This window comes from Strongylocentrotus purpuratus, unplaced genomic scaffold, assembly GCF_000002235.5.
Source record: "Strongylocentrotus purpuratus isolate Spur 01 unplaced genomic scaffold, Spur_5.0 spur5_scaffold_14, whole genome shotgun sequence".
Lineage (NCBI taxonomy): Eukaryota > Metazoa > Echinodermata > Echinoidea > Camarodonta > Strongylocentrotidae > Strongylocentrotus > Strongylocentrotus purpuratus.
The window spans coordinates 6,023,640-6,045,830 of NW_022145599.1; the positions used below are offsets into that span (position 1 = coordinate 6,023,640).

The 22,191-nt window shown below is 32.3% G+C and overlaps 1 protein-coding gene across 6 annotated transcripts in view; it reads left to right on the forward strand.

The window, feature by feature from the left end:
* Window positions 1–22,191, forward strand: part of LOC575000 (T-type calcium channel) — a 114,585-nt gene that overhangs the window by 85,897 nt on the left and 6,497 nt on the right. For 2 of the 6 annotated variants that reach the window (XM_030984046.1, XM_030984044.1), the window contains 10 exons: window positions 619–770; window positions 1,522–1,631; window positions 2,036–2,166; window positions 3,524–3,594; window positions 4,866–4,944; window positions 5,852–5,973; window positions 6,378–6,665; window positions 16,676–16,732; window positions 17,879–17,935; window positions 21,663–21,774. In XM_030984046.1, the coding sequence (XP_030839906.1) occupies window positions 619–770; window positions 1,522–1,631; window positions 2,036–2,166; window positions 3,524–3,594; window positions 4,866–4,944; window positions 5,852–5,973; window positions 6,378–6,665; window positions 16,676–16,732; window positions 17,879–17,935; window positions 21,663–21,774 (1,179 nt within the window). Of the gene's footprint in view, window positions 1–618; window positions 771–1,521; window positions 1,632–2,035; window positions 2,167–3,523; window positions 3,595–4,865; window positions 4,945–5,851; window positions 5,974–6,377; window positions 6,666–9,059; window positions 9,135–13,408; window positions 13,651–16,675; window positions 16,733–17,878; window positions 17,936–21,662; window positions 21,775–22,191 lie in introns of those variants that run through there. The other 4 variants (XM_030984045.1, XM_030984048.1, XM_030984047.1 and 1 more) reach the window with 4 other exon arrangements.

A 22,191-nucleotide genomic window follows, 5' to 3' on the forward strand; every position in this document is an offset into this window, starting at 1 on the left:
AAAATTTGCTAAGATTTATATAACTTCATGCAGAGTCGTGTAACTTTTAATCATGAAAGAAATCATGCGCATACATGACAGTGATTGAAGCAATGAAATTCCTCCATGGAACAAAAATGAAGAAAACAATTAACGCATTCATTGCATCTCCATTCCACTACATTTATACACTATAAATTCATACACTGCATAATGTTATGTATTGAGTACATTTCTATGCACATATACCTTTCTCGTCTATTTCATATAGTTTCAGAGTTTCAGAGTTTGCTAAATTTGCAATTTGTACAAGAAATATTTAGAGATTCAGGATTTAGGGATGTACATGTGTGGTGAGTTACATGTACAGGTATACATTGTATTTATCATTTAAAGAACATGAAAGTAACACTCTATCAGTTAATCAACATCCAATCCATATCTCTTCTCTCTTTCTTCCTCTCTCTCTCTCTTTCTCTCTCTCTCTCTCTCTTATTTGCTTCTTCTATTTCTCTCCCTCATTATCGTTTACTCTCTCTACTTTGAGAGTACATAAATGATGATTATGAGAATTGTAAGCAAAAACAGTTATTATAATAAGATAATCAACATCCATTCTGCATCTCCCCTTCATAATAGGATCGTTAGAGCAGCCCTACTACATCAACTACTCCAAGACCAGGATGAAAGTCCATGATATTGTGATGAGCAAGTACTTTGACTTGATAGTAGCTGCTATTATATTCCTCAACGTTGTCACCATGGCACTTGAGTTCTACATGATGCCTCAGGTAAGTAGTTTTTAGCTTTCTTTTAAAACTCACATTTCTTTGTTGTTTTTGTTGTTGATGTTGGGTTTAGTTGGTTGGCGCTATCCATCGATTTCTATGATTTCCGCCATGCTTGGTGTGAGAGGGCGTCTTGCGCTCTGTTCTGCAGCTTAGAGGCATTTGTATAAGCGCTATATAAAAGCTAAATATTATTATTATTATTACTTATGTTTCTGTGATTCTGTTACTTGTCCAGGGTGAGATAAAGACTTACCTTGACCTTTGTTATTGGCGTAGTGCAAGGTTATGGAGGGTTAATCTCTGTGCGCTGGTATCTTTGTGCAATCAGCATGTACTTATAAGACAGTTTGAACTTTGAAAGTCCATGAAGATGATTGCAGTCTTTTATTTGGTACCACTGCTGGGGGCAGCAGGTGCACTACATGCAATACACAGAGTTTACTGAAACTAAAGGCAATTGCTTCACTGACCTTTCGTTAGAGTTTATATATATAGGGCCATAGTTTAGAAGATGCCACTTAAATGGTTTTGCCTGATGTGTGAAAATCAAACCTTGATATATTAAACATAGATGTTCATGGAATTCCTACCATGCATTTTCTATCGTTTTGTCAATGTTTATACAGAATATTTCATCACAGCTGTGTTTAGGATTTTCTGAGTCATAGGTGTTTTACTCACGATCACTTTTAATCTGGTTGTTTAAATATCAATGGTAATAATGATCATTTAATTGTTTTTATTTTACTAGGTAATGGTCGACATTATGACCTACTTAAACTATATATTCACCGCTGTATTCATCTTGGAGGCCTTATTAAAGATTTTTGCCCTTGGATTTAAAAGATACTTCAAAGATGGGTAAGTGCATGTATATTTTATCTTGCTCCTTCCTTTGGTTTATGTGTCCTTGTCTACTATTCAAAAAATTCTGCATACTTTCCCTTTTCTCATTGCTCCTTCTGTTGCTATTCTCTGTGATCTTTTTCTTCTCCTCATATCCTCTCTTCTCTCTTCTCTCTTCTTTCTTCTCTGTTTCACTTCTCTTTCCTACTTCCTCAAACAGTTTTTGGTAGATTTGCTGTTCATTTACTGGCGGCAAAATGATTGTATGCCCATATTCAAACTGTTGATGCTATAATAGCACATGCTTTAATTTCTTAAAATATATATTTTCATTGTATTGAAAAACTATGCAACATCTCTCATTTGAACTCACCAAATCGATGCCAATCCCTTGTATCATTTCTTTTCATTCCCAACAGATGGAACCAACTGGATGTTACAATAGTGATACTATCTATTGCTGGTATAGCGATGGAGGAGTTAGAATCAAACATTATACCGATCAATCCAACTATTATCAGGATAATGAGGGTGCTTCGTATAGCTAGAGGTAAGTTGTTATGTTTCATGTTTCTGATATGAATTATAAATATGAATAAGAAAGGAAATAAAATATTATTTCACAATTCAGTTGACATTTTGTCTTACCGGTATAAATGACACATTTACATTTGTTTCAGTTGCAAAAAGTAATTACATACAAGTACTTTCCGGCCATTACTGAATTTTTTTTATTTCTAACGACGGAGTTTTATGTACATGTGTGCAATTATTTCCCTTCATTTACCGGTAACCAGTTAGGCATTTTAGGTCACATTTATGATAGCGAATACAGGAGACATCAATCATCAATGCATTGTTCATTTGACATATCACACTTTTGAATCACCCTCATGCATTATCCTTTGTACCTATACTTGGCAATTGCCTATTAAGTTATCATTTATCTACCATTATGAACCATTTTGCTCATATATTATCCACTTTTTAACACCCGACCCCTTTCTTTGAACGATGGCAAATCCCAAACGCCCACAGTTCTTAAGATCATGAAGACCATGAAAGGCCTTCGTGAGTTGCTTGCCGTCCTCATGGGTGCTATTCCACAGGTAAAGTGATCACGGACAAACACAGAGGGCGCTGTTTCTTACCGAGTTTTGTCCGTTGGTTTGCATGCTGTGTCCTAACTATATGCCTGATTCGTGATGATATATAATCACTTTCTGTTTTTCGATTTTTAGAAGTTTTAGCAGCTTTGTGGATACGGTTATCTCCATGTTGATGTCATCCTACATTAGTTTTAATGGTGCAATAGACATGTGTTTTTATGTTTCTGTTACCCTGTACTATTGCATGGCTTTACATCACTGGGTCATCCTTTAGTAGTGATTATATTGATGTGTAATGAGGCCAAACCTTCATCTTGACAGCTCTTTTTTTCATATTTTATATAGGTACATTCTTAATCTTAAAGAATGTATTAAACATGGCAGAGTATAAACATGTTTCTTGAAAAATAGAATGTCCCGAAAATTGTATTTGGATAAAAAAAAAATGTGAAAATTTCGCTTCTTCAATGAAATTTGGCTTGTTTGCACCAATATTATTGTCATAGAGTATATACATTATCGGTGTGATGAAATTGTTTACATGTCAAGTATTAATTTCACAAAATGCATGAATAGATATTGCACCCTTGCTCACTATAAACCACCGTGACACACCAGTATTAGTCATGATTTCTTTGTTTTGGGGTACCATCCCCATGGCATTCACAATTTGAATTATATCTGTTGCACCCAACTTATTATACCTTTGTATTTCTTCTTTCTGTGTTTGGCTGTTTGTCTGTCTGTCTGTCCTTCTGTCTGTTTGTCTCCTTGGTCAACCTTTGTTTGCCCCATCAGTGCTTAAACTCTTGAAAATGGCTCAGGGTATCCGAGCCCTGCTGGACACCGTTTTTCAGGCATTGCCACAGGTAATCGTAGTCTAATTACTTACATGTATATATTCTTATCTTTTAGTCACTTTTATAAATTCGGGGAAAAAATAAAAGAGATAGAACTTCAAGTTGTTATTCATTTTAGACGTGGAAGAATTGGAGGTAAATGGAAGAAAATTCATTAAAAGAAGGGTTCCATAGTTCTGAACAAAGGGTTTGTTTTTATATGTGAAGCAATTGAGAACTTTATTATATTGATTGACAAAGTTTGAAATTCTGACCACTTTGGATTTATCAATATTTTTTTTATATCTCATTTAATATTTTTATTCATATTTTTCATGTGTTAATGACTAATAAATGAAGAAAAGAAAACATGTGAATATAAATTGTACCTGAAGCCCTTTAAAAAGTAAGTGAAATACAATCTTTGATCTGGATTAGAAAGTGAGTAGAACATGTAATTGTACTTGTTTAACAAGCTTTAATATATGCATGTATTTGTTTCTGCTTTAATTTTTTCTGTAAAGTAACCCTCCCCATTCCCTCCTGATCAATCGAACATATTTTGCTATTGTTAAAAAAAGTTATATAAATGTTACGTTTTCCTTTTTTATTGTCAGTTCTAGCTACAGTAGTTTATGTAATCTTTCTATTATAGTTTTTCTTTTTCCTTGTATTCTTAATTTACATTGATAACTAGTTATAGGACAAAAGATTAGTTTTGCATGAAGGAATGTCAGAGATATACAATTACATTATATTTATTTTTGATGGCTTGTCAGATGGGTATCAGTACTTGGGAGAAAATATCTCTTAAAATTAAAATATTTATTTAAAGCATTAGGTTTCAACTATTTTAATTTATGCATACATCTGTCACTTGCAGTTATATTTGTGTCAGTTACAGGTAGATATGATCCTTTTGTGTTTTGCAAGTGATCATGGTTTACATTTCAATAGTATACAGAAGAATTTTACGTTTTACATAGCTTAGATCATCTCAGATTTCGACCTGTCATTTCTGTAAAAGAGATGATCTGTAGAAAACACATGAAATAGATCTTGTACGTATATCAAACAAGAAAATCCTAAACTGCATTGATTTCTAGATTAAAGTTTGATTTTCACAGTAACACAAAAAGAGTGAACAGGGAAAGAAATTAGATCTCTTTAATTAAGAACAACATCTTAATTTATAGAACTGAAGAAATCGTATCTATCATACCCTGTGCTGTTTGACATACTCCAACTTACCCATCCAAATTGCCCATATTTGTTAGCTGTTCGTTTATTCATTTTGACAGGTTGGCAACTTGGGCCTTCTCTTCTTTCTACTGTTTTTCATCTTTGCTGCTCTTGGAGTTGAGCTATTTGGTCGATTAGGTAAGTCCTGTCAAACTTCATGGTTTTATTAATGGAAAGATAAAAGTGTGTTACATAGAATGAACACAGTGTGAACATAGTGAAGGCACATTATGGATAGTTGATATAGTGTGAACAGTGTGGATACATTGTGAGCATGGTATGAACACTGTAGATGCATTGTAAACTGTAAACATGGTTGGAACACAGTGTGAGCATGGTCGGAATACAGTGTGAACATGTGATCACAGTGTAGATACACTGTGAACATGGTGTGGACACAGTGGATTTACACTGTATATGTGAACACTGTGGATACACTGAGAACATGATGGACACAGTGTGAACATGGTGTGAACCCGGTGTGGACTCGGTGTGAACATGGTCGGAATAAAGTGTGAACATGTGAACACAGTGTAGATACACTGAACATGGTGTGAATACAGTGTGGATACACTGAACATGGTGTGGACACAGTGTGGATACACTGTTAACGTGGTTTGAACACAGTGTGAACATGTGAACACATGGTGTGGATACACTGTGAACATGGTGTGGGCACAGTTTGAACATAATGTGGGTGCAGTGTAGGCACAGTGTGGATATGGTGTGGAAACATTTATAACTGTATTTCATACCTCTTGATGATCATATGATCATATCTGTGACCAATCTTGCTGTGGGGTAGATATAAACACAGTGAACACAATTCCAAAACAGTGTGAAACAGAATTTGTCAAATCGTAACATTGTCAAAGTGTAAGACATCTTGTCTGTAGTAATATTTTTGGTAACACTGATCTTTCCATCAGGTTTGAAATGTAACTTAGACAGTCAGAAAACAAAGTTTATTATTTCTGTACTTTTAAAGCTATAAATATAGACTTAGTTGCCTAGTTTTTTTTTTTGATCTTCTCTCTGTTTTCAGCTTGCACCGATCAGAACCCCTGTGAGGGCCTCGGACGTCACGCCTCCTTCAAACATTTCTTCATTGCCTTTCTGACCTTGTTTCGCATTGCTACGGGAGACAACTGGAATGGTATTATGAAGGTAAACTATTTTCAATTATTTTAGTTCATGGACATGGATGCATAATGATAATAAATTTCTGCTGTTCCTAGAAGAATCTTATTGCCCTTATAAAAAATTAAATCAAATAATTTTTTTTTTAACAACTTAATTTGCATACTTTTGCCATGCATTCTGGTTACAGAACACAGATCAGATTCACAGATGGTCTTCTGCCTCTATAGGCCAATTGACTCTGTAATCCCCATACAAATTGTAACCTGTTTTCATTGAAAGTGGAACTTGACTTGAACTTTAGCTTGAATATTTATTTAAACTGCATTTCATCTGCAAGAATCTTCAGCAGTGAAGGAGGCAGATTATCCTAAAGAAGAAGAAGAAGAACTATATATTATCAAATCAAGTACTTGTTGTAACTCTTACAGGACACACTGAGGAAAGAAGGATGTGATGAGAGATCGGGGTGCAAGGTTAACTGCTGTGCCAACCGCTACTTTGCTCCGATGTACTTCTTCTCCTTCGTGCTCATCGCCCAGTTCGTCCTGGTCAACGTGGTGGTCGCCGTCCTCATGAAGCACCTGGAGGAGAGTCACAAGCTGGAGCAGGACGACGAGGAGGATGCGCAGATCATCGCCGATCAGCTCAAACAGGACGCTATTGATTTGTTAGAGGAGATGGAGAGGGAGGATGCTGCTAACAACTCCGATGAAGGGGTAAGGAGAGATGAGAGCTTGGGAGATGGAGGATGTGAGAGGAGGATGGATGGAAGGAGGATGAGTGAAAGAATAACGATAGAAGATCAAGGATGGTTATTGAATAGATGACCTGGAGATGGAAAGTTATGGGTAAAAGCTCACAAAAGATAACTGTAAAGTACGTCATAAAACTAGAGCAATAAGAAAAGAGGATACTAAGTAAAATTTAAAAAAGTGAGTGAGATAACAGGAGATCAAGAATCAGAGAGAGAGAGAGTGGGAGAGACACACACACACACAGATAGACAGAGAAGAGAGAGACAGAAAGAGAGAGAGAGAGGGGGAGGTGGGGAGGGGAAGGGGGAATGGATAGAGAAATTTAGGGGGAAATTAGTTGGTTTGAGGAAAATACAGTTTTAAGAGACAATATATTATTTATACCAGCTGAAGATACAAAAATGATTAGAAGTACTAGCCACTTTTTATATCACACCTGTAAAATGCTTTGAACCTTTTATGAAATTATCCATCAGGAAATTGATTTAGAGATACCTCTATGAGTTTGAGGTGTAAAGCAATAATTAGAGACGATTTTGTTTAAAAATAGTAGTATATTATCGTACTCCAAAGCAAAGATGGTGGTTGGAGAGAGAAAAATAATTGTTGAGCTTTCAATTTTCTTGAAATCAAATTTTAAGGATTGTAATTTAAAAAAATCCTTTCTCCTGTTAAGTTTTCTGTAACATCGTAGTGTTGATTTAGATGTGTACAAATAGTTAGATTTGTTCCGTTTATTTGGACCATGGCTCAACGTTATGTGTCTTTTCAAATTTGTGTTTTTAATGTGTGCTTGTACATTGTTTTGTTTGTTCTAATTGTTTTGTTCCAATTGAACCAATTATTCTAATCTCCAATCATATCAACCATATCGCACATAAATAATCACACTTTGTTGGCATGAGCGTGACTTAAAGATGATCTCAATAATGAACATGATTAGAGTATTACACAATGTCTGTTCACAAGTTTCATGATAAATCACAGGTTTTATGTGTATGTTGGTTCTCTAGTTCTTCAATGTGCACTCATCTTAAGAAAAAAATTATTTGATATCATTCCATAGAGATATTAAACAAAACATTAATCAGAAATTCTCACAATTTCTAACAGCATTTCATTACCATCAGCGTGTGCATCATTCCAAATAACAATAGCCTTTGTCATTATTAAGCGTCATTCTAATAATCACCTTACTATGAAAACTTCTAAAATGTTGAACCCTTATGTAAAATTACTTAATGAGTGCAATGAAAAAATATTTCAACAGATTTTTTCATCAGTACCGCACATCCTTGTTCAATCACTTTATGATAAAAGGTATTAATGTAATTATTAGCAGAAAAACAACTGACATTTCTTCATGAAATTAAAGCATTGATCATATACATTTCAAGTGTAATCAAGAGTTATTTTGTAACACAAATTTGAAGGACGTCATATACTATTATGTGACTTTCCTGGAAGTCATTTCATTCTATCAATTGCATGATATAAAAGGAATGTTTTATCATGCAGACAATTTTAGTTCAATATTCTTAGTGAAACTTGGTGTGTTATTGCTGCTTGCTTAAGACTATTAATTTTGCTCTCCAGCTGAACAAGCATGATACACTGAATTGTAAACATGTCGAAGATATCAAGCATTTACTTCATAGGTAGCAATTAATATATTTTCTACAAATGAAAGATGAAAAATCTGTATTACTAAATACATGATCTTAATTTTGTTGCTGATGTTTTGTACTGGGTATGTATTGATTTATAAATAGACATTTTTATTTTTTAATAATTTGTTATTCATTTAAATTTTTAATGTTTATCTTGAGTACAAATGGATATTGTTACATGAATGCTGGCATGATGTTTTAAGTTACTGGTGTCATGAACTTCAAGATTTTAGGAATTGATTCAAGCTAGTGATAAAAAAATTATATTGTAAGGTGGATATAACTTCTGTAGACCTAAGGGGCAGTGTAAATAGGCTTTGTTATACTTTTTGCCATTTATATGAGCTCTTAATAGTTGGATCTATTCATGATTTAAAACATAAGCATCTTTGAAGAAAAAAAAAAGGATTCTTTAATTTGCACTTTACAGTGTGTGCTTAATTTTAGTGGACTATTACTGCATGCATACAATGCATCTTTTATAACTGCAAGGCACCACACTTGAAACTATATATCAACAAATATGACTTATTTATGTTTTTTTTTTGCAGTGGTGTGAGATAGAAATAACAGTCATTTAATTAACAATGTGTGCAGTGTTACATCACAGAACTCATGCGGTGCATTATTCTGATCCATCTCTTTCTCTTTTCACCCTGTTCCTCTGTTTTTCTGTCTATCGTAGTCCATTTTTCACATTTCATCCTCACCACACCTGACACAGAGCGTCCTCTTGGCGCAGCATTCCTGGTCGAATCAGGTAGTCGCCTGCCATTGGTCAATTTCAATAATCTACACCTTTTATTGGCTGTTTGTGTTCATCATTATAGGCATGAGTTGTATTTTGTATATAACTTTTGAATAAGTCAGCCAGTTTACTGTTCATTTGTATGTTTTAAAAAAAATCATTGATTGATAAAAGTTAATATCAAATGATAAATTCTTTTACTGCGCTTATTTGGAAATATGTAAACACTTGTTACAATAGGACATTAACTACAAGAAGATGTGTGAAATAAGTTCTGCATGCACATAATCTTGCCAATGAATTGTAAGGAAAACCTCTTAAATTCAGATTCTTTGTCAAATTCAACCCACTTGCAGTTTTGCACTGCTGCCAGATCTTTTCAGAAAAAAAGGCATATTTTTAACAAAAAGTACAATGCATTCTGTTTGTGTGACATTGTCCTATGTGAGGAAAATAAGAATCAGTAATTGAAAAATAATAAAAAGGTATGTTTGGATTTTATGTGTAAAAAAAACCTCAAAAAAGGAAAACAAAGTTAAGAAACAAGTTCAATTAGGTGTAAAAAGAACCCCTTCTTTTAGATGTTGGGTTTTTTTGCTTTGAAATTTTGATGTAAAAAATCTCAAATCTTTAAAACACTGGAAAATATTGTTTAAAACATACTTTTGAATAGTAAACCCTGTCTGAATATCTTCTGTCATTGTTAGATACACTTATCAGTGGTAGTTTATTACCTAACCATAGATTTCCTTCACAAGATGCTACTAACTTCATCCTATTAACATAGCTATAGAGTCACTACCAACCACTATAGATAACCACATTCGTTCACATTAATCACTAAATCAACTTTCTTGTTTAAAATATTAATTCTTTTTTTTAATTTTATATTATTTGTCTTATTTTTAGTCTACATATTCATATCTATTCTATGATGCATATATACATGCTTTCCATTTATGTTATTTATTATTATTCACCTATATACCAGTGGACATTTGTTACAAGAGTGATATACTTATTTATTCATTTTTATAGCTATATTTAATTTAATGTTCCTGTTCATTTCGAAATGCCTCCCAACCATCATAAACAGTATTTTTTTTTTACATACCATGTTGTGCCACTCAATGATGTTTCTACCATTTGAATTTTATATCTATCAGTAATATAGGGTACTTAGAAATATATTATGCTCAATCCTTGAATTACTAGATATGAGAAACAGTTCTTTCCAAATATATGATTACAATTAACAAATACACAATTAAGACAGTGTTAAATATTTGTGAGCTCAAAACGGAACTTTCTAGTAAAAAATAAGTTGATTGTCATGATGGATACTAAGCCGAACAGACAGTAACTAGCCCGGAGTCTTCAGAAAATGTATATGTGTAAAAATTTAAATCTGATATATTCAATAAGATAAAGTTTTCTGGGCAGTTTTTGTAAAGATATTCTCTATCATTCTTCAAAAGGTGTAATAATTATATGATATTAAATGGCCTTGAATGGTATAAAAGGGTATATCATATTGTTATATCAAGCATATTTCACTATTCGGCATGACAAGTGAAACATGCTCAAAATTAGAGTGGTATACATTTGTACAGTATCTCACAAATGAAACGTTATTTAGTCATTCCAATATCTATGATATATGCATTCAGGTGATACTACCTATTGCAAATTTTACTCTTCAGCCATCTATAAAATAGATAATGTGATGGCCTTTAAAATTTGAAGGAATGTAGATCTAGCTTTGTCAAGTTAATAATTGTAAGAAGAGAACAAGGGCATAAATTCTTTCAATAAGAAGAACACCAAATTTTTAGGAAATGTGTCAAGTTAAAGCAGATTGGAAGAATGTCTTAATTCACTGAGTGAAGAAGTTTGTCTACTACGGTGATCATGAATATGAAGAATAGTTTCCTTTAAGAAACTAATTTCTCATTTGTTGAAATTCAATACATTTGCCTTTTATTTTGAATTGTATTGATTCATCTAAATTTACTTGTATATGAAAACATTTTGTCATATTTCAAAGTATGTCCAACTGCCATACTTTTTATATGAAATGATTGCCTGCCCGTTATATAAAAATACATACTTTTCTAACACGCATTTCCACTATGCAAGAAAGAAATGCTTATAATTACATATGAACTAAGTAATACATGTTGTAGATGTATTAAATTTTAAGGAAATGCAGATATGTACATAATCATTACTATTACTACAGCATCATGGCTTCTAAAACCATGTGCATTCATTATCATAGACATGTTCATCTACATAGTGATGTAAGAGATGGTCCTATTCTGAAACTGATCATACCATTGTTTTCTCTACAAAGCATAAGATTTTGATTTAGCAATATCAAACATGATTTGAAGGTCAACACCTTACAATGATTTTTACTCTTTTTTTTGGGGGGGGGGGGGGTTCAATATTACATGTATTTCATTTAAATGATGTCCATTGTCTAAATTCCACCCATCATTTCATCATTATCTCCTATCTACTTCATCACTAAAATGATTATTTCCATTGCATGTGAATGGTTTTATTTTTTATTGAAAATCTACATTTTAACACTCGAGAGATACGTGTACAGTACTCCATTTTTTAAAGCCAGGTTTAATTGCTTATGATTTGCTGAATGTAATTGCATGAATTGGTAGTTTCGCATGATAGCATGACTATGCATGACTTGAATTTTATGCATCAAACTAACATGATTTATAAAAAAAAATTGATCAGGATTTTAGATGATATTATATTGTCAATTATAAAATGGAATGAAGAATATACTTTACCATATCAATCATATACATTCTTGAAGCAAATGACTTGTTTTAGGAAAAAGGAGATAAATTTCCCTGATCTCTTGGGCACTTTTTTCATTCATAATTGTTTTGCTAGAACTTTGATGCTAGCATATAAATAATAATGATTGTGTTGTATACATTGTTAATGTTTGTTGAGAAAGTCCTGTAAATATTGTCTGTCACAAAGGAACTAGATACACCATGGCACTAGTAGCTGCGTGTTGTAGTTTCATACAACATACCACACTCATAAGAATTCTCTGAATGCCAGATCAAATAAGAATGGAGATTTAAACTATGTGATGACTATTAATAGTAATTCCTGCTTCTTGACGTTTTGAATTTCAAAATTGAAGTTATAAAGTTTATACTTTTATAATTTATAACATATTCTCTGGAATTTGGAATTTGCTAAGAGTACCTATTAACTTAGAACTAACCACTTCTTTCATCATTTCTTTCCCCCATTAGTTTCGATTTGTCAAAATATGAAAATCTGTTCCAAATTTTATAGAATGTTTTAAGGAAATTATTTGTATAAAAGTATCTAAAAAAAGATATACAAAATATCAACATGTATAATCGGCAGACTTTGGTTTTACATGAGTGTTAGATTTTAGCCAATAATAGATCACAAAGTCACATGTTATTTTGAACACCTATCACTCTTGTAGTCAGTAGATTTTCATGCATTTTCTTTCATCCTCCCTTCTTCCCTTTTCCCCCCTTTTTTTCTTGTTCTTATTACCACAATACTATCGATTCCAACATTTTATTAAAATCCATACACCTCATTTCAACTTGTATAACATACCAATTAGAGTGGCGTGAAGTGAATTATATTTTGCCTAAATGAAACATCTTTGATAAGTTTTTCATTAACTTTCAAGTTAGTTTTGCAACTTATTTGGCATCAATATTGCAGATAAATTTGGAATAATTTGTCTCCTTCCCCTGCACTTTGATTTCCTTCCTAATACTCAGGGATGCCAGTTTTCAGGCAATAGCCTGAATTCAGGCCCTGGCAAGTTATTTCCAGACCAAAGTTTAGGCCTTTTTGTGTACAAAATAGCTCATTCTAGGTGATTTTCAGGCCCTCTAATCAATTCTAACTGGCATCCCTGAATACTAAAACATTAGCAATCATAGCACCTCTGATAATAAACATCTTAGAAGCACACATGATCCATCAAATGAATGTTTCATTGCAAACTAACATCCATTTGTGACAAAAGTAACATCTAGTGATTCATATCTAGTATTTTCCTACGTCATTTTAAACCATTTTATTGAGAGCAGAGTTTGATTATTTCATTATAACAATTTGCTCCAAATCCATTCATTTTCTTCCTTCATTTTGGAGTTGTCATGGAGATGCTAAATCTCAATTAATCCCAGATTGTTCTCTCATTTTTTGATCCTTTGCCCTCTTTTCTTTCTCTTCTTTTTATATAGGACCAGGGCAATGTCCTTACTCCTCTCTTAAAGGTATACATCATGCATGCATGCAATCTATTTTAAATGATGATATAATCCTTTTGACATTCAAATAACAGGCACAAATTTGTTCAGATACAATGTACAGTGTTGGTATCTTGTCTCAAATGTTTTTTTTTTCAAGCATGTGTTTCTTTCTGTTTCGAAGATGGACTTTCTTTCTTCTTAATTTCCAGCCTAATCACAACTCTGTGGTTTAGAAATTATAGCCATCATTTCTTAAAGCTAACCTTAACTTTTATTTGTTAAAAAAAATCTTGAATTTCAAACCATGCGATATTGAAACTCTTGATATTCTGTGTGTATTCATGTCAATTAACTCAGTTAAGTGACTATAGTATACTAACATTATTTTCTTTGAGTTGTGATTTGACCGTTTTAGTTACTATTGAAGTGTTACACCTTTATAATTACATTGTGTGTTTTGTCACTTTATTTTAATGTAAGGCTACAGGACTGTCAAATTGTATCATGAGATCACAAACGTGAAGAGATTGTTGAAGAGCTTTTATAGTGTTAATGATATAATAAAGAAAACGGTAGCTTCTTATATACAGTGTGAGTCACAAAAAAGTTTACACCTAGAAAATTGCTAATTATTTAAAAAAATCATCTATGAACAGTAAATTATTATACATCTTAGGAAAGAGTGTTTTATCCCGAATCATTTAGTACCATTTTTGTGTGGTATGTAATCACGCTTGGATGAACAGAAGGCATTGTTTGCGAGAGTGCAAAAATCGACTTGCCCCAAAGTTGCTTATGTGATGTTTAAATAAATCAATTAGGATTTGGGTATTATTTCGGTCTTTGCCGGTCCAAATAACATCCCTAACAAAATTTATCATGCCACACATATCAAATATCAAAGAACATTTTTGCGCGTGCGTGTGTTTGTGTGTGACTTTGCTTCTGCAAAAAAGCATATGCAATGCATTTCATTTGATACATTCAATTCATTCTCCCACTCCGCTAATCCCAACACAATACGTACCGGAGGCATCAGTTTGGCGCAAGTCGATTTTTACACTCTCTAAAAAAATGTCTCCTATTCATCCAAGCGTGATCACATACCACATAAAAATGATACCAAATGATTTGGGATAAAACACACATTCATAAAATGTATAATAATTTACTGTTCATAGATGAGTTTTTAAATAATTAGCAATTTTCTAGGTGTAAACTTTATTTTGACTCACACGGTAGTGCACATCTCTGTCGTATCAGTTATCCATTTACACCTGGGTAGAGAGTGACAAAAGTGGATTAATGTCTTGCCAAAGAAGGTATAGACCTGGGTTTGATTTGTTAACCCAGTGCATCAGTTTAGGGTTAATGTAAGGAAAAGCCTGAAGGTATTATCAGAGAACATATGTACATGTTCAGGTAAACCTAAATAAATTTGTAATCTGTCAGACACATTTCACTTCTGAGTAATTTTAGCTATTTGAAGTTTAAAAATTAGCTCCAGATAGTGTTTGATATTTGAATGTTGAGCATGGTATAAGTTATAGTGCATACAATCATACAATTTCAATTTTAGCATTCGATCCAAGTCTTAGAATATTAGCTAATAGTTAGAAACTAATCCCTGCTAAATGTGACAATAAAGGGAAGTGACTGCTTAGACATTCAAATGAGTATTACTTAGAGCTTATTTAGATGTAATCATTTTGTATTTACATTTCGCATGAGTGAGAGATGTTGACAAATTTGCTTTGCTTAAGGATACGTTAGCAATTTAGTGCTGTTTAAAAGTGAACTTGTGACAAAATTATAGTGCTGCAATGCTAGACATGCCTTTTAAAGCATGACCCCCCAAAATGAACTTAAAAGAGATTCACATTCATTCCAACATACTTCATACAACTACAAACCTATAAACTGACAAAGAACTTTAGATTTTGCACACTTAAGGGATGGTTTTTATACTCACAAATAACAATATATTTATAAGGCAATTGAAATATTGTTCATATACAATAAAGATATGTGTAGGGTCAAGACATAGTTAAGTTTGAATATCAAACCTGACTATATTTTTCCCTTTTTTCCTTGTTTATTATGAATAATTCAGAACTATATATATATATATATATATAATGGCTTTCTTTGTTGTGTTGATTAGATAGACTAGGGAGGGACTTGTTAATTCTGATTTGTATTTCTGCATGTCATTGAAGTTGGATCCCATATTAAAGAGGATTTTTGTTCAATGTTCATGTAATAATTCTAGACATAGCTTAAGTTTATGTGTCCCAACTCTATGAATTGCACCATTAAACTTCGGAAATATCAAACTAACATCGGTTAAAATCTTTAGTTTGGGCTTTGAATCAACTTACAGCATGTCAAATAAAGCAAAAATTTGTACTGAAAATGGGTTTCATATAATAATAATAATAATAATAATAATAATAATCTTTTAAAGTCCACTCCAAATTTTATTAAACCGAAACAGAAATATGAAAAGTGAAGCTCTACTAATATCATCACACATGAGCCCTCTTTATTATTTTTATGATCTAATACTTATACAGATTTGAAAAAAATATTGCTAACAAAAATGTCTTTTAAGATATCTGATTTTATACTAATATGAAAAAAATTCAAAATGCTGTTTGTCTCTGATAATAAGGAACATTAATCTAATATTTCTCTCTTTAATCTATTTCCCCCATTTTTACGCATCATAGTTATATAAATGATGTTTAGTTATAAATTTGTATTTGTTTTGCGTGTATAGTTGGGTGGATGAGTCATATTTATGTACATCTAATTGATTATGTACTGATCATTCTTGATTGTGTTGCATGATACATACATTATTAAAGATATCCTATATACATTTCTATTTTATGATATAAGCTGTTTGGATATATGGTACAACTAGTTACTCTTGATTGATAATTTTCGTGATATATCTTGTTTCTATTACATTTTTGTAATCTTTACTTATGGCATTTATCCTTTTAACATGATGTACAAAATATGTATAGCATTTAAGCTCTAAAGATATAGAAATCAAATACATATTCAATATTATTTAATTATATTTAATTCACAAGTATATAATTTCCAAGAGTATACATTTTGACTTTGCCTTCTATTTATTTTGTATTAATTTACATTTATTATTTTTTGACAGATCTATGTTTTCTTGTTTTGACTTTCAGTTTTTGTTTATTTTCGTTTCATTTTTCCCTTTCGTGCATGAAACAGGTAACCTCCTCCAATCCTGAAATGTCTTTATCTAGACCAGATAAAAAGTCAGAAAAGGTATTTCTTTTGTTTCAAACAGTACATTCTCATCTTGAATACATTTAAACTATTTATTTTTTATTTATATGAAATGTTATACTTTTCATCCATCCAATTTGTCTAAGTAGCTAATCATCATTTAATACGGTATTTCATTTCTATCTATTTGTAGATTAATATTCATTGATTAGAGCAGTATTTTAGATTCTTTTTGAATTCATATTAGTTTATTAGCAACTTTGGAATACATTGAGTGTAGTTCAGGGTCTCACCGCTTATTACATTTCATTATGGTTTATCCAGGATTTCATTCAGGCAATTGAAGTTAAAGTTAGTGTGTAGAATACTGTTCAACACTTTAAATTTAGGTCTGCAATTTTACATACCGGTACATCAGTTTGTAATTAATTGGCATGACATCAAGCGAATTGATTTTGTAGGGCATTGAAAAAGTAACTCATTTTTTTAGAGAATAATTTTCTATGTATGTTTTACAACTGCATTTATGGAAAACATGACATTTCATTCAATGCTTGTCTTGGGAGCTAAAAATGAATTTTTACACATTTTTGTTATATCATTAATAAATTAGCTGACTTGTACCTCTCAAACCAGTACTTAGATGTTCAGTCAGTTACAAACCATGGCAGCTCTAGCAGAGTATTCCAGTGTATGCAAAGTCCTCTAAGATAATATAGGAAAATGATGAACTTAGTTCAGCGTATCTTCGTTATATTTAGATGTCGATCTCTGCTTTGTATTTATCATACTTTCCTGTCAGTCAAGCACCATATTGCAAACATTGGACATGAATGTTTATTATATCTACTAAATTTTTATTAAAGAGGAATATTTCTATCTTTAAGGCCTAATAGTGTGCTTATTGATAAATTTAAATATCATGGTGTATCCATTCAACCACATCTATCTATTGCATCTATAGGCTCATGTACTTAATCTATACCATGGTAGTCAAGATGGTGTATTATTAGAAACGTTTGACTACTTGTGCTAAGTACTCCTGTACTTTTCCTGTACTTTATCTTGAATATCTTCTTTATATTTCATAGATAATTTACAATTCCTTTTTTGTTTCAACTCTTCATTTATGTCTCATATTTTTTCTTGTTTTGGATATATCTTTTTGCTCATCTTTCTGGGTAGGATCTTTCTCCTGCTGATGTGATATTGGCATTGAGTCCACATCGACATAAAACAACGGTACATTCAACGATTCACACTCATTGCATGAACATACTTTAATGTTTTGATTATAATATATAATGCATCTTGGCATACAGAGTACATATATAGCTCACATAATATAGATCATATACACTTATGCGTACAGTGGTTTTTTGTGTTGAAAATCATGCAAAACATGAGGATTTATAATCACATGCTTGGGTTAGTAACCCTACCCCATTCCATATAGCAACTTCCTATTTAGAAAAGGATTGAACATAATAATGCACATAGATATTAACTGTTATGAATGTGTTCGTTTCATTGCATGTAAAGTTTGTTACATCTATATAAAAAAGTAGTCTGTCATTCTGTTGATTAAGAAACTGGAATTATTTTTGAGGTATTATGAATGACATGTGCATTAGCTGCATGCAGCATATGGTAGCAAATACCCCTCCTACTTCCTAAACTAACCCCTCCCCTCCCCCCCCCCCCCCCCCCCCCCCCAAACCCTGGACCCCAACTAGACCAGGCAAAGCCCGTTTACTAGAACTACAGAACAAAAATTGACTACCGGTAAACTAGTTGATACCAGACAAGCTAGGCCTAACTCCATGTAAACTTAAACAAACAACCCCTGACTAAAATGTTTGTACCTGATCAAACCAGACAGTGCAAGGTTAAAACTTTTGTGACAAGACAGACCAACACCAACTCTAGAATGACTTAACCAGATTATACCAGAACCAACCTGGTCAAGAGAGATTCTGAATAATAAGAAAACCAATCAACCTCAATCTGATGGACACCAGATTATACTGTGGAATGTAGCAAACAAGACCAATTCTAACCTGGCTTAACCAGTTTATACCAGCTGGAACCAGACCAGACAAGTCTAAAGTGACCTAACTAACAAATCCAAACCTTTTTTTAAACCTGGCCTAACCATCTTAAAACCACCTTCTGAGAATGGTATTTATTCATTTCATGCTTTTCATCAAAATATACCCTGCTCAATCCAATACCACACAACCCTTTATCCTTAAAACTTATATTTAAAAGGTGTATTAAATGTAAATTTCATTAATAATAATAATAATACAAATATTAAGAGCTACAATTATACTGTTCACATACCAATTCCAGAGGATGCTCATTCTAAGGAGGCTTCAAAGAAGTATTATTACCCTGGCTTTAAGCCCAGCTGCCCCTATATATTCCTACCAGGTACCCATACACTACACCTGGGTGGAGGGTGGCAAATGTAGATTAATTTCAATTAATTACATGGTGGAAACCAAGATATATGTAAAACAGACAAGCAAACATACAATAAACCAAATTTAACTTTAATAGCAAGAACTTCATATTAGAAAAATGCTTGAATTTAAAAAAATTAACACTTTAATTATAGCAAAGGTAGATTAAAAGTGTAAAAATATTACCATACATTTCTTTCCTATGGTTAGTTAGTTCCTTCATGATGCTACAACATGTCGTGCATGTTGAACATTGCTTTAATTATTCTTTCTTTGTTTGATATCCTTTGCTTTTCTCCAGCCCATCATTTAAAAATATATTCATTTTTATTCTTTTTTTCCTTTTTACTTTTGGTTTTGCATGTCAAAGTTATCAGTTTGTTTCAGATCTCAAATATCAGAGAAATAAGGACATTTCCTTGGTTAATGCAAATGACAATATGATACCTTAAAGGTATTACAAAGTTTTGGTATGGGGTCATGAATTTGGTTCAAATTAACAATTTCGGAAGCATATGCGTTCCTACAATATTCATTGATCGTTGTCGCGGTTGAAATCGAGTCTAAAGTTGTGAAATTATAATTAATAAACTCTTTATGTTGTATAGCTCCTTCTCGAGGTCAAGATATCAATTTAGCTATGAAACAATGTTTCTTGACTAAAATCGACCGATTAGCTATTCCCGTTTGGAAATTATGTATCATAACTACATATTCTGAGATTTTCATGGTCGCAGCTACCATTGTACGGCCATAGGCGCTATTTGAAATTTATCAAAATTTACCGGGAGCACCGGTAAATTTTTATATTCAATTTTTCTCGAAAACAGAAGAGTTTTAGGGGCTAATTTTTTTAGTGATTACAATACATCCACAGGGGCATCCAAATATAATAAAATTGTAAAGATTCACTATCCACCCATTTTTCAAAATTTCCCAAAACTTTGTATTACCTTTAAACTTTGATATGAATTATATTTTGATGATTTTCATCTTGGAAATTTGTTCTGTAGAAACATTTCATCAGGACCTCTTGATCCTGGTAAAGATTACATTATGCTTTTTCCCAAATGGAGTATGAATTGGATCAGAAAAATGCATGGTACTAATCGCTCCATAATAAGCAAATTAACATACTTTAATGGAAACTTGTAAAAATGTCTGTTTATTACCTGCACGACTAACTGTTGATTATTATGGTGGAATGATAATGTGTTTGCTGACCATACAAGAAGGTCTTTAACTTTGTGTAAAACGATACGAGTTATGGCCTTTTATAGACCATGTGAAATGCATGGGCATATATAGAAAGTTCTATATATATTTTTTACTTTAGACTTAAAGAACCTTGCATGAAGTAGCCAACAATGCATGTTATTGGGTTTACTATTTCATTGCAATTCATGAAGATGAATATTTCATGACAGCTGCAAAAACATGAAGTAGGGACTTCTAAATCATAAAAGGTATGTTTATTATACCCTGACATTACGGGTATATAAAAATTCCTCATGATAGAGCACACAGAAAAAGAGATCTTAAAAAGTTTGCCTGACTTAAAAGCTTCAAAATTGAGTGACATTTTATAATTCTGGCATTCAACAAACTTGTGTTAAAGTTAAGATGGACATAACATGTGCAATGTCTTCTTCTTTCTCTTATCACACAAAGTTAGTTTAATCTTTCTTTAATAAAAGCAAAAAAAAAGACATCTACTGAATGGGGAAAATGGTGTGTCATGTTCTCTCTGACATGGGTTATACTTTAATATAGTAAGAATATTAGAAGTAGAATGATTCAATATTAGGATGTGCTGCTAATTAATGAGAAGCTGGAGATGTGCTGCAATATACATATATCTGAGTTGTTCTACAGTATTGTTTTTTAACCTCTTTTACAGTACTTTATGAAAATATCAACTTATTGATCATTCATACGCAATGCTTTCATTCAGCATCTGTAATTTACTCTAAGAAATAAAACATATAGCATGTGCATGTACAGCATATATTAAATCTATATTAGTACTGGCATGTACCGGTACTATTGTATCATCCATTGATTTGTTTGTTGGTTGGGGAGCGTATAATGGCAGATATATTTATATAAATGCCAAATTTTGTTATTCTTTCTTATATTTTTATCATATCATCGATCTTGAGCCAGAATGGTGTTAATTCATATACTTTAATACAGAGATAATACCCTTCTGCTTCTGAACAAATGTGATGACGTGTATATATATTGTATGTACAAAGTATGCAATGCCTGTTCATGAAGGTTTTCAAAGAAATTTTCTTACAATCAAAGGTCTTTCTAATTCACACCGATGTGGTGGATCAGAATCAGTGTGTAAAATTAAAGATTTCTTGCTTTTAAATGACTATTTAAAAAAAAAAATCTAGCTATGTGAAGTATAACTTTTTTAGGGAATTTTAAGACGTAAATGTATTTCTTTTTTAAAAGTATCAATTTTAAACGATTGTATTCTCTCTCAACAGAGTGACAATCCCAGCATGCACCTGGTGGTCAAGCAGCCAGTTACGAGGGTCAAATCTTTACCGGATAACTTCCAGTTTGCTCCTGATCAACAGAATCAAACTTCCACCAATGGTAACCTTATTTCCTTCCTCAACTTTTAGTAATACATTGTATTATAAGGTTAATTAGATTTGTTTAGCAGGGTTCTTTTCCTATTCAATAATATTTTGTTCACAATTATATTTACTCATTTCATTAAAATTATATCTTGTCATTTTTCTTTAAACTCAATTTTTTTCCAAAACTATGTTTGTTGTTCTGTTCTAATACATGTATATCCCACCTTTTATTCTTTCTTTCTCTCTTTCTGTCTTGATCTCTTTCTCACTGCATCTCTCTCTCTCTCTCTCTCTGTCTTTCCTTGTCTTTTCTCTATCTATTTCTGTATTGCCTTTCTCATTCTCTACCTCCCATTTCTTTATCTCTATCCCTCTCTTTCTCTCTCTCTCTCTCTCTCCCTCCCACACTCACTTGCGCTTCTAGTTTTCA